General features: G+C 46.8%; 1 protein-coding gene across 2 annotated transcripts in view; it reads right to left on the bottom strand.

Moving 5' to 3' along the window:
• Positions 1–1203: 1203 nt before the first annotated feature.
• The window catches only part of LOC146194585 (regucalcin-like), a 64232-nt gene continuing 52058 nt past the window's right edge, over positions 1204–13377 (bottom strand). For both annotated transcript variants that reach the window (XM_084596083.1, XM_084596082.1), the window contains 2 exons: positions 3154–3300; positions 1204–1523 (listed from right to left, as the gene is read on the bottom strand). In XM_084596083.1, the coding sequence (XP_084452209.1) occupies positions 1330–1523; positions 3154–3300 (341 nt within the window). In that variant the 3' untranslated portion in view covers positions 1204–1329. The remainder of the gene's footprint in view (positions 1524–3153; positions 3301–13377) is intronic.

Here is a 13377-nt window from a genome sequence, read left to right as displayed (position 1 = left end):
ATCGGTATAACAGGTAATCTCTGCAAATGTTTCAGCTCGGCAAATGACAAGACAATATTTAGCATTCAAAGGGACAACTTTTGTGGACAGGTTTTAGGCTGTCTGCATAATCGTCGATGGTGAAAGCGACACGTATGGAGCTCTTTGGGCTTTGCGGAGTAGAATTTAATGTGTAAACGTAGCATTGCATTTTTTACCAAAGACTGCGGGATTCACTCACTTATTCGAGACTAGAGCAAGTAAATGAGGCTGCCATAAAGTTGAAGTGTCGACTCCAACATTGCAAAGAATCCATGCAGTGGGTTTCAGAACTGAGACGGTGCATCCAAAAGCATTAGCTGGATCCTTGTGGTTTCTCTAAAAACTACAACCTGTCTGTGATGTCGAAAACGAGACATCTGTGTACGTTTATGAGTTGTTTTCAATATCTTTGTTTACAATTGAATAACTGTAGAGGACAGAAACACTTTTTTATTGTTAATTAACAATAAAAAAATGTTTCTATCTTCCGCTTAAGCCTTGAATGCCTAATGACGTGCGTTCTTTAGGAGAGCGTCGTATGCCATTCGTGACGATACTGCTAGCGGCTTTGTAAATTTGCTTTCGGAAAATTAAAATTCACTGCCCATTTCCAGCAATTGTTTAGCCTGCAAAGTGAAAACTTACACAATGTGGACAATTTACCGATCACTTTATAAAGGTTAAGGTTTTAAACTTGCTGTTTTTTTCGGGCATTAAATCAATATGGTAAGATAGAGCCACATAACGATGTGTTTTAGCTTAACGTAGACAGCGTTAAAACAAAGAAAAGCTGATTGCCTTTTATGCCAATTATGTTTTATGTTTGCCAAGTGATTCATTGCTGCCACTTTGGCCCACATGTATGGGTGCTCGAATTGGGTACCTTAAAATTAAGTAACCTTTCGCGCACCTCATTCGCTGATGCAAAAGAGGGAAATTACTCTCGCCAGTAATTATCATTACATATAGCGACGCGTGTCCCAATGCACGTGTTCTGGTAACGCCTCTGCCTAAAATGTTGAAAGAAAAGTTTCGACATTGTATTGAAAGACTATTCCTGTGTTACATCAGTGGATGCTCATGGGTTACAGGTTCCTGGGTATTAACACAACTATTCTAAAATCGAAATCAGAGCAGGAGCTCTCTAAAATGATTATAAACACATTGCGCAGTTCAGCAGTCACCAACGGTGCCTTCTCAATTTATTTTTCCTCTTGATTGCAGCAGCACCGGGAAACACCTTCTTCTCAGCGGTGTTTACGTGAACCAGCGCCTGAGAGAAAAGTTTATTTGCAATCATTACATGTGTTAGCCGGCGAATTCGAAGGCAGCTTTTCCTTTGATACCGAGCTCGGTCACACGATAAAGCAGTCCGTCGTCTGGCCCCGAGGCATCCGGAAGGAAGCTGGCGGAAGTGACGTAGAGCGTGTCGTAGTTCTTGTCTCCGAAGCAACAGGATGTGGTATATTTTGTAGGAAAGCTGATCTTGGTCAGCACTTTTGCTGCAGTGAGAAAGGCGAGAAAGAAGCATGAAAGAAAGCAGCTGAATCACCTGCTTTTCATGCACATTTCAAGCAGCTGTGCAGTTTTTTTTCTCAAGATTTAACGAAACATGTATTTGTGGGGTAACATTTCTTACGCGTTTGCAAAAGCATACAGGCAGCTGCGGTATGTGGAGAATCACAATGGACGCTGGTGAGCTTATTGATGTGCGAAAAATATTGGTTTCAGTCCCATTTGGAAATAGTTATTGCAAGTGATATACAAACCAGCACACCCTCTTTACCTATTTCGACAACTGCGCGTGGTTTCAAATGACCTGACAGTGATATGATTAAGTGCCAGCCATGACACCTGTAGGTTGGCGTCGTAGAAAAGCTTGAGATTGATTTTCTTTTCTGATCCAGCACTGATGATCCGCATGGATAATAAGCACTCCAATTTCGAACATGAAACGCTTCTGTGATTTAGATTTCATGCTGAAATTTCTTCCGCCGCAGGAACTCTTGCATTTCGGTAGGCAGCACAGCCACTTCATGCGTGGGAACAAGCAGCGGTAGGAAGCAAAATTAGAATGTATCTCGGAACCGAGCAGTTAGGTAAGGGTTTGAGGCGGCAATGCATAGCAGTAGTCATAGAAATAATTATTGCAACAAGTTTCGTTCAGGGTCAAGATTAGATAAAACTTTCAAAAGATTGTGTTAGGCTTCTTTGAAACTTCTTGTGTCAGCTTTTGAATATTAATTCATTTCCATAAGATGGCACTAAAAGCAGATATTACTGCCAGTGTTTAAACCTATGCTAGAACTTCATTTAAATAACACTTTGGAATGTGAGACGCGGTGTCCTGTTTCCACCCCACGGTACAATTGCGGGTCGGTTTTGTTAGCTTTGGTGGTCACCGAGAGTCAAGGATTCTTGTCTGTTTTAGGCTACTAGGGCGTAGCCTGAACAACTTAGATTTTTCCAAACTACTTACATATTTCAAACATCTACCGGTGCTTAGTGATTGGGGTTATTTGCTGAATTTCTTGATTCTGACTTTGAATCGCATTTCCGGTGACAACGTGGCGTCATTTTTAAAGTATGTGCATGTCTATTGAAATCGTCGTGTAACATTGCAAGTGTCCTGGACAGCTTTATTAGAAAAAAAATATTTCATTGACACGTTTTGAAAGCCAATGCCCCTGCTTTCTTGACCCAAGCATCGACACTGTCGTGGCGGAATGTTTTTGGTACTGCACCTTGTGGCACCTCAACACACAGCTATTTTTATAGCGCGTTTTAAGGCGTGCGGCATCGCACGCCTTAAACGGTTGCTGCCATTGTGGGCACTCGGAAATCCTTAACCAGCGCTTAATAAAGCGGTCTGTCGTATCCTGGTGCACATGGAACTTGAAAGCAAAACAACGGTACCCAATTGGTCATTGCGGACGTCGAGAGATTCTGAAAACGCGTTTGAATTCTTTCTATTCTTCGCACAGTGTTCGTACCTGCCCAAGGTATTCATCCCGTTACTTGATGATTTGGGAAGCTGATACATCGGCCTCAAAATGTGATGATAAGAAAAAATAAGCTAGGCTTTCAAACCGCTTCAAGATTTTTTCTAATATCTGGTGCTTGGGCACTTACCAGTCTCGGGATCGATCTGCACGACCAATCCTGCTGAGAAGCAGGTGAGCCAAATCTTGTCGTTGATATCGATGGTCATACCGTCAGGAATGCCAAGTTGCTGGTATCCGGGAGTCACACTGAAGTCAGCCAGAACACGCTGATTGCCTGCATGTTCCACCAGTGTTCATAACCGACACCTATACTTGTGAAAACGCAGTCAGCTGAAGGAAATGCCAGGTTTCTGTCATGCACAAATGCCATTCATTCACACAAACTGTTTAGCAGGTTTTGGAGGCGAGAATATCAAAATGAGGTCCATCTATGCCAGAACCAGAAAGTTTGGTAACAAGTTTGATCACCCAGTTTTCATATCCTTACCTGTCTGTTGTATGAGCTATGCCTACTATGATACCATTTGGAAAATGCGGACTTGTGCGCTCGACTAACAATGAGTACCCTAAACCCCAAGTGGTATCGTCTCTGCTCTTAATCTTATACACCACCAAGGATGTCAAGCGAAAAACAAAACCACTCGGCGCACAAGGCTATTGTGCTATAAACAGCAGAAAAAAGGCGACAACACGTATCGTCAACTCTCGCCCTGTGCTCGTGTCGTCTCTTTTGAGCTGTCTGCGTTATACGCCCCGCCAGGGTGGTGCAGTGGTAAGACGCCCGACTACTGTGCTGGAGTACCCGGGCTCGAACCCCACCTCGACGGCTGCGTTTCGATGGAGGCGAAACGAAGAGGCGTCCGTGTGCGGTGCGATGTCAGCGCACGTTAGATATCTCCAGGTGGTCGAAATTACTACGAAGCCCTCCACTACGGCTCCTCTCTCTCTCTCTCTATCTATCTCTCTCTCTCTCTCTTTCCACTCTCTCCCACCTTCCTCCCTTCCCTAACGGCGCGGTTGCGGTGTCCACAGAAAACAAGTGAGACAGTTACCGCGCCTTTCCCTTCCTATAAATAAATAAATCAGTCTGCGCTATACCGCCATATTCCAGAGGCATCCGTGTGCTGTGCGATGTCAGCGCACGTTAAAGATGCCCAGGTGGTCGAAATTACTTCATAGCCCTCCACTACGGCTTCTCTTTCTCTCTGTCTACTTTCACTCCCACCTTCCTCCCTTCCCTATACTGCGCGGTTGAGGTGTCCACAGAAAACAAGTGAGACAGTTACCGCGCCTTTCCCTCCCTATAAATCAAGCAATCTATTCTAGTAAAATGTACCAACTCACTCAACAGATCTTTATTCTGAGGATAAGGCAACCACGCCGAAATTGAGAGCAAATCACATTGTTTCCCGTGAATTTTCTGTATCACGTGAACACCATGTTCTCACAGCCCCCACGAAACGCTACTATAGAGAATTTGAGCAGGCAATAGAATTAAATGGTACCTTATCTCTTGGTAATGTTATTCTAATAGAAACCAAGGAGAATAAATGGTAATATGGGCAGGACATATAGAGGGAAACAAAATAAATTACAGACGCTAAGGGCCGGCAGAGGACGGCAGATGATTAGCTTAGTGGAGGAGATTGGGAATTGTGCGCTGGCCACATGGATCCAGCTGGTCAGGAGCGGGTTAATTCGTTACATTTGTGTGAATTATTTGCCCTTACGTGAGTGTAGTATGCTCGAGATGACCATTATGATAAAGACGAGGATGTCCCCTTTATCGCCAAGTACATGGCTGAAAGCTCGGCGCGATATCTTACACACATTGAGGGAGACGAGCGTCCTAAGAACGGTATAGAAAATGCTTGTGGATAAATAGGTATTCCGCCCCCAATTTGCGCGTAATGAAAACTATGCTAGCGAATTACATGGTAAAGGTTTTCTTGCTTCATTCATATAATTAAATTAAAGACTGCTTAGCTAAACATATGTATAATTTTTAGGTGACAGAGACGGGAGCCGTTATATTCTATTTCGTAAATAGGTAGCCAAAATCAGGCAAACGTACTGACTGGTGTTCGTCGGTTCTTTAATGCTCATCTGGCTCACTGGCATCACATGCATAATTTTCCAAATAATTTACAACGGGATATTCAACGCATACGCAGCCTAATAATCGAGGTATTTAGTTTCCCTTGGGGCAAACGGCGTGCTTCACTAATCGATATATTGAGATTTGACTTAGCAAAAGTTTTCAGCAACCAGTTGATGTGTCACACGGTCTGTGCCATGTTAAAGCAAATAAATAAATGCAAAGAATGCATGCATTAGAGAAACTCCCACTGTGAACATTACAAAAATTGCCTACCTACTTCAATTATATGGTTATCAACAAACTCCTGAGTTGTCGGCTATTGTGAGCGAAAAAAATTATAATTATGCTCTGAGAGCTGGAAGTTGGTAGGTGCCACAACCGACCACTGATTCATCGTAGGGTAGTGTCATCTAAGGAGATTGATATTACAAAATAAGGAAGAGCTGCGAGATCGGGTTGCTCCTTTGAGGGGGGGGGGGGGATAAAATAAGCTTCCCAAAGCTCTTAGATGCTGAGTCACGCAAGCTACTCCTAGTGAACGCAGGGATGTTCGTACAGCTATGGTTAAAACGAGGCTTTACATCTGTAGCATGGGACAGATTATCAAGAGTATCTAGATAATGTGGCAGCTTGATTGAATGTTAATCAGAAAGTGAAAGACATCAGAGGAACAAATTAAAAACGTTTCTACAGGTATGTCAGTGCAAAACTGCAGAGAAGCCTCTGACGAGCATCATTACAGCTATGGGGTTATACACGTAATCAGCAAAGCTTAATTGCCGTTCACTTTTTCAGGTTTATATCGTAAATTCGGTCAGGAGCTCTCAGGATTTAGGGACTGAAGAAATACGTAAACGCGAAGTAAGAAATAAAAGGGCCGTTTTTCTGAACGACTATACGAAGCGATAATGTCAACTGACGAAGTGAAATTCTGTTAAATTTCGCAAGGTAAGCTTCTTAAGTTAGCTTTGCTACTCAAAAAATCTCGTAGTGATGAAAACGGAACTAAAATTAGGTGATGTAGATTAAATTCTCCGTGCAGGGCAAGACATTTAAACAAAATGAGACACCATATTCAGCTTCGATTTTCGTGCTGCAGAGCATTGGCTAAGGATTGTATCCTAATACTGTGAGTAGAAACGTAGCAACCAAAAGCTATATCCAAAGAATGGAGAACTGGGGTTTACTCTAGCTCAAATCAAAGTCTTCAGCGGGAAGCTGAACTGCTTGAACAAAATAATCTTTAGTAGCAGGCTACTAAAAAAAAGTACTCATTCTTATATATTGTGGGATAGCACTTGCACAACCGTCTGTTCTTTTCCAGAGCCAGCTGGCACACAGCGCGCGACGCTCCGAGCAGCAGTCAGCGATGATGATGGTGATAATGATGATGGATCTATACTGATGAAAGAGGTTAAAGTTCACGCGCTGCGCTCACACAAATCCCCCCGACAAGAGAGCGGCCACCCTGGTCGCTGATTACAGGGATGCGAGACGACGGGCATAAGGCTTCATGCGCGAGATGTGGACGATCTCTTCGGAGCGACGACGTCGATCTGCGACGGTGTGCGAGGAAATAACGCAATAGTTCACCGGAGACGTTTGTTGGAGTACTGTATAAGGGCCAATGTAACGATGGAGGAACTTCTCACACAGGCAAGGAATGCGGATTGGTGCCCACAGGAGAACTTCATCACCGGGGTAAAAGGAGGGAGTTCGATGGCATTGATAATACAGGGCGTTGCGTCCTTGTTGAGCATCTTCAGCGTTCAAACGGGAAAGTTGGCGACACTGGGCCATACGAGTGGCAAACTCTTCGCCCAGAGATTCAGACGTAGAGGGAGCATAGAAGAAAGTAGTGTCGAATACTGTCGATGGTTGACGGCCATAAACTAAAAAGAAAGGGCTATAACCAGTAGTGCGCTGAACAGCGGGATTGTAGGCGTAGGTGACGAAAGGTAAAATGTTGTCCCAGTTCCGGTGATCAGGAGCGGTATGCATGGATATGTCGGACAAAGTGCGATGAAACCGCTCGATGAGTGCGTTGGTCTGAGGGCGGTAGCTAGAAGAAGTCTTATGGACGATGTTGGCGGCGCGCAGTACTTCCTCAAGGGCTGGAGAAAGAAATATCTTTCCACGGTCGCTAATGGTAGTACGAGGAGCACCATGACGCAAAACTATCGCACGCAGGAAAAAATCGGCGACTTCAGAGGCGTTACCGAAGCGAAGAGGTGCAGTTTTAGCGTACCGCATTAGATGGTCGATTGCAGTGACAACAAAACGGTTGCCGTCTGACGTCAAAGGGAGAGGACCAAACAAGTCAACGGCGACCGTGTCAAAAGGCACAGTTGGGGAAGGTAGAAGTTGCAGTAGGCCAGCAGGAGGGATGTTGAACGCTTGCGATGCTGGCAAGACGGACATGATGAAATGTATTTGGCGACGCTGGCAGAAAGCCCAGGCCACAAGTAGCGGCTCTTGATACGGTCGTAAGTTTTAAAGTGGCCTAAATGTCCAGCAGTGGGGTCGTCGTGGTAAGCCTCCACAATTTTACAAGGAAGGGAGCGAGGGGCAACGGGCGCCCAGCGTTGACCCGTAGGGTGATAAACGTCGAGGAAAAGTGTTCCATGGTGAAATCGGAACCGACGAAGCTGACGGCGCAAGCGACTGTTTGGGACAACTGATTCTCCACGGAGGCGAGCGATGATTGTGCGGCAGTAAGGGTCAGTCAGCTGCAGGGACGAGAAATCAGCATTGTTCTCGAGTGGAGCTATAGCGATGGGTGCAACATTCAGGTGGCCAGCAGAAGAATGACTCGGATGGCAGGAGGGAGAGGAGACCGTATGTGGAGCCGCGTCAGTAGGTATCAATGGGCAGCGAGAGAGGGCGTCAGCGTCGAGGTGTTTTCGACCAGATTAATAAGTGATGGTGAAGGTGTATTCTTGAAGACAGAGTACCTAGCGACCCAGTCGACCCGATAAGTTCTTCGGCGATGACAGCCAACAGAGTGCGTGATGGTCTGTGACAATGTTGAAGTGGCGGCCATACAAATAAGGTCTGAATTTTTGAACCGACCAAACAAACAACGGCGAGGCACTCTTGCTCGCTAATAATATAGTTACGCTCAGCTGCAGTAAGCGTACGACTGGCGTATGCGACGACGTGCTCTTCAGACACTGCGTTGCGTTGCAAGAGAACCGCGCCAATACCGTGGCCACTGGTGGCTGTGGGAAGTATGGTGGGCGCGTCAGCGTCAAAATGGCGAAGCACAGGAGTGGAAGTGAGTACCTGCTTGAGAGCTTTCAAGGCGTCTTCACATTCAGTGGACCAGGTGCAAAACACGTGGGAAGACACGAGCTTGTGTAACGGGGCCGCAACTGTTGCAAAGTGCCGAATAAAACGGCGGAAGTAGGAGGCTAAGCCAAGGAAGCTGCGAAGATCTTTCTGACGTTGGGGCCGAGGAAAATTAACGACAGCCGCAATTTTTTCTGGATCAGGCTGGATTCCTGCCTTACTGACGACATGGCGAAGAACTTTGATAGTTTTACTGGCAAAGTGGCATTTCTTGGTATTCAGCTGAAGCCCCGCCTGGGCAAGGGACGTGAGGACTTCAGTGAGACGCTGTAAATGCTGAGCGAAGTTTGACGAGAAGACAATGATGTCGTCGAGATAACATAGGCATGTTTTCCATTTCATGCCGCGAAGCACGGTATCAATCATGCGCTCAAAGGTGGCCGGCGCATTGCAGAGTCCGAAAGGCATCACGCTAAATTCGTAGAGACCGTCGGGGGTAGAAAAGGCAGTCTTGTCCTTGTCTGCATAGTGCATAGGAATTTGCCAGTATCCGGAGCGGAGGTCGAGACTGGAGAAATATCAGCGCCTTGGAGACAGTCTAATGCGTCATCAATACGAGGCAAAGGGTAAACATCCTTGCGCGTGATCTTGTTAAGCGCCCGGTAATCCACGCAGAAGCGGACTGAGCCATCTTTTGTTTTCGAACGAGAACTACAGGTGAGGACCAAGAGCTCGTGGATGGCCGGATTACATTTCGAGCAAGCATGTCAGCAACTTGCTCCTCAATGACTTTGCGTTCTGCTGCTGAAACGCGATACGGCCGTCATCGAACAATAGCAGAGCGTCCGTCTCTATGCGATGAGAGGTAACGGAGGTCTTCCCTAACGCTGAGGCGCACACAACAAAAGACTCTCGGTGCCGCAAGAGGACGTCTAGCAGAGCTGTGGACTGCTCGAATGCAAGGTCAGGGCTGATGGCGGCTGCGAGCGCAGATGATGTCGGAAATGGTGGCTTGGCAGCAGGCGGTGGTGCGCTGGAAAGTGTGTTGAGAGGAACGGGATCGCAGTCAAAAATAAACCCAACTGTGGCTCCTCTGGGCAGTAAGAACGGCTGGAAAGTTGTATTCAGGGCCACAACCACCGCGCAACCACGGGTGAAGGTGGTGAGGGCACGAGGCAAGAGCTAGGAGGTCGGAGGTGCACCGAGGAGCGGGCATAACGAAGGTCTCGCCATCGAGAGGGTAGTCCAATGCCACGATGATCAGCTGCTCGCGTCCTGGGGGCAAAACGAAATCAACTGCTGCCAACACGTGTGGTGGTGAACAATCAGAAGTCGGTAATATATCGGGGTCCGCAATATGAATAACGCGCTCACGGCAAGAGATGAGGGCGGACGTCGACGATAAGAAATCTCACCGCAAGATCATGAGATGAACGCACGTGGGGAGCACAATAAATTCAATATGATGCCGCTGGTTATCGATGAGGACATGTGCTGTGCATTGGCCGGTGGGTTTTATAAGAGTTCCAGTAGCTCCAGGAAGTGGCGGACCGATGTATGGGGTTAGAACTTTGCGCAGGGGAGAACACAGAGAGAAATGCATGACGGAATAAGCGGCGCCGTTGTCCATGAGGGTCTCAACGTATAATCCTTGAACAATCACTACTAACATATTCGACGGTCGCCCAGAAGGAATTGTAGATTTCGAACTCGAAGCAGCTTTCCCTCCGAAAACGGCTTCGGTTCAGTTCAGTTCAGTCGTTCAGTCGTGTCCGATTCTTCGTGACCCTATTGACCATGTCACGCCACGCTTTCCGGTCTCTGACTATCTTCCTAACATCCGATAACTTCATCTGCAGTGCCTCGAGAATGCCATCTAACCATCGCGTTCGCTGCCTACCCCTTCTCCGGCGACCCTCAACCTTTCCCAACGTCAAATCTTTCTCCAGCGACTCCTCTCTTCTCACCAGATGACCAAAGTAGCTGAGCTTTAACTTTAGAATTTGACCCTCCAATGAGCAGTCAGGGTTTATGGTCGACAATATTGACTTATTTGATCTTCTGGCAGTCCAAGGAACTCTCAAGAGTCTTCGCCAGCACCACAATTCAAACGCGTCAATTCTTCGGCGGTCAGCCTTTTTCACAGTCCAACTCTCGCATCCATACATCACAACTGGAAAGACCATAGCATGAGTTATACCGATCTTGGTTGGCAGACTAATGTCTCTGCTCTTGACTAGGCGGTCAAGGCTAACCATTGCTCTCTTTCCCAGAAGCAGGCGTCTCCTAATTTCATGGCTGCAGTCTCCTTCCGAGGTAATTTTGGAGCCCAAGAAGAGAAAATCTGTCACAGCTTCCACTTCTTGTCCCTTGATGCTCCAGGACTTGATAGGGCAAGACGCCATGATCTTTGCCTTTTTAATGTTCAGTTTAAGCCCAAACTTCTCACTCTCTTCTTGTGCGCGCATCAGAAGTCTCTTGAGTTCCGCTTCGCTTTCTGCCATTAAAGTGGTATCATCCGCATATCTAAGGTTGTTGATACGTTTTCCAGCAATCTTCACTCCAGCTGAAGACTCGTCCAGACCGGCCTTCCTCATGATGCACTCGGCATATAGGTTAAATAGGCAGGGCGACAGTATGCAGCCTTGCCTCACTCCTTTCTCAATCGGAAACCAATCAGTAAGACCATGCCCAGTTCTGACTGTGGCCTCTTGCCCTTCATACAGGTTCCTGAGGAGACAGATGAGGTGAATTGGAACTCCTATCTCTTGGAGAGCTTGCCACAATCTGCTGTGATCTACTCAGTCAAACGCTTTCGCATAATCAATAAAGCAGAAGTAGATGGGTTTCTGGCACTCTTGCTTTTTCCATGATCCAGCGAAGGTTGGCAACTTGGTCTCTAGTTCCTCTGCCCTTGCGAAACCCAGCTTGCATGTCCGGAAGCTCCCGATCCACATACGGCTGCAGCCTACCTTGGAGGATTTTCAACATCACCTTGCTAGCATGCGAAATAAGCGCGATCGTGCGGTAGTTGGAACAATCTTTGGCACTGCCTTTCTTTGGAATGGGGATGTAAACTGACCTCCTCCAATCCCGTGGCCACTGCAGGGTTGTCCAAATCTTCTGACATAATGTATGCAGAATGTTAACAGCGTCATGGTTGAGGGTTTGAAGCAACTCAGCTGGAATGCCATCAATTCCGCTAGCTTTGTTCTTAGCAAGGCTGGCTAAGGCTCATTCAACTTCACTCTTCAGGATGCCCGGCTCGAGATCAGTGATCACAACCGTCTTATGTTGGGTTTGCACATTCGGGTCCTTCTTGTACAGTTCTTCTGTGTATTCCTGCCACCTCTTCTTTATCTCTGCGGCTTCAGTGAGGTCCTTGCCTCGTTTGTCCTTTATCACGCCCAGCTTAGCACAGAAGCTTCCTTTGATATCTTTGATCAAAGGCTTCGGTTAGTTTTCCGTTATACGTTGGAAGGGTTTCGAGGCATGACGAAGCGGTGACGTACAGCGAAAAGACGAAGGGGATCGGCGTCGGGAAGGACGCGAGGGCCGTGAAACATCGGTGGAATTCGGAGGAGAGGAAGAACGCCGGTAAAAGTCTGAGTAGGGCAGTGTAGAATCATCAGACTGACGCACGCGGGCATGTTCAAAGGGAGCATAATCTCGTTGCTCGTCTTGCTGGCGGCGGCGACAGACACGGGCAATGTGGCCCCGTATCCCACATTTGTAGCACACAGGGCGGGAGGGGCGTCAGGCTGTAACAGGACGGTGCACTGTAGGATATGGTGCCATGGCAGCGACGTGACCGCACACGGGTGCCGAACAAGTCGGGAAAGGCGGGATGGGTTGACGTGAAATAATCTCGGCATAGGTTGGCAAGGGATGTTGGGAGGCGATGGGAGGCGGCGAGGGAGGTTGGGAGGCAGTGGGATGTGGGGCAGGAGGAGGGCCGAGCAGCAGTCAGCTATGATGATGATGATGAATCTACACAGATGAAAGCTGCGCTCACAATATATATATATATATATATATATATATATATATATATATATATATATATATATATATATAGTGGTTCTGGAAGTAATCTCTCAACATCTATGAGAGATACTTTAGCCTTGACAATTGATAGATCTCGCTTTACTGTTTCGAAGTTGGGCAGTTGGAAAGGTGGCAAGCAGGCGCCTTTCGAAGGGCGCCTGCTTGCATTAACTGTTGTTATAAACAGTCAAGGCCCAAACAAAAGTTTGTGTCTGTTCGGCGATTGAAAGAAAAGACTTTTAGCTGCTAGAGTAGGCAGCGAGATCAATAATTATGAGGACATGCTCTACAAGAGCACCGGTTGAATATTGTAATAAGCAGCTGGCCACACTATCTGCTTGACCACCTACGCTGACGTAATGGAAAGCTCCACCGCCAATGCTGGTGCTACCGCTGCTTTCGATAACACCCCTGACGACGATAGGAGACCCAAGCATCGCATGGTGGCCCTGCGGGCGCCAGTGAACAGCGCCCTGTCCGGGAAGCTTATTTGGGTTTGCTCGGTATCGTGGCTCCGCAAGGGACAAAACGACAGAAGAGACGAAGAAAGCGGGCTGTTCCGACTAGCATCTACCGCCCCCAGGAGCCGAGCAGCCTAGCGATTAGCGGCGCGTGCTTTTTCAATGGGCGTCATGTTGGACGCGGCACTAGCTTGAGAAAGCCTATACTACTACTACTACTACTACTACTACTACTACTACTATTACTACTACTACTACTACTACTACTACTACTACTACTACTACTACTACTATTACTACTACTACTACTGCTACTACTATATTATTATTATTATTATTATTGATTATGTTAGTAGTAGTGGTAGTAGTAGTATAGAGGAAGGCTCGTTTCACTAAGTTGGCACTGAATTGTCTGTAGGTAACGGCCAAATTAACTAGCTAAATATTATCT

This window comes from Amblyomma maculatum, chromosome 3 (genome assembly GCF_055883805.1).
Source record: "Amblyomma maculatum isolate TAMU_Amacu chromosome 3, ASM5588380v1, whole genome shotgun sequence".
Lineage (NCBI taxonomy): Eukaryota > Metazoa > Arthropoda > Arachnida > Ixodida > Ixodidae > Amblyomma > Amblyomma maculatum.
Note: the sequence above shows the minus strand (reverse complement) of the source record. Positions and strands in the feature narration are given on the sequence as shown.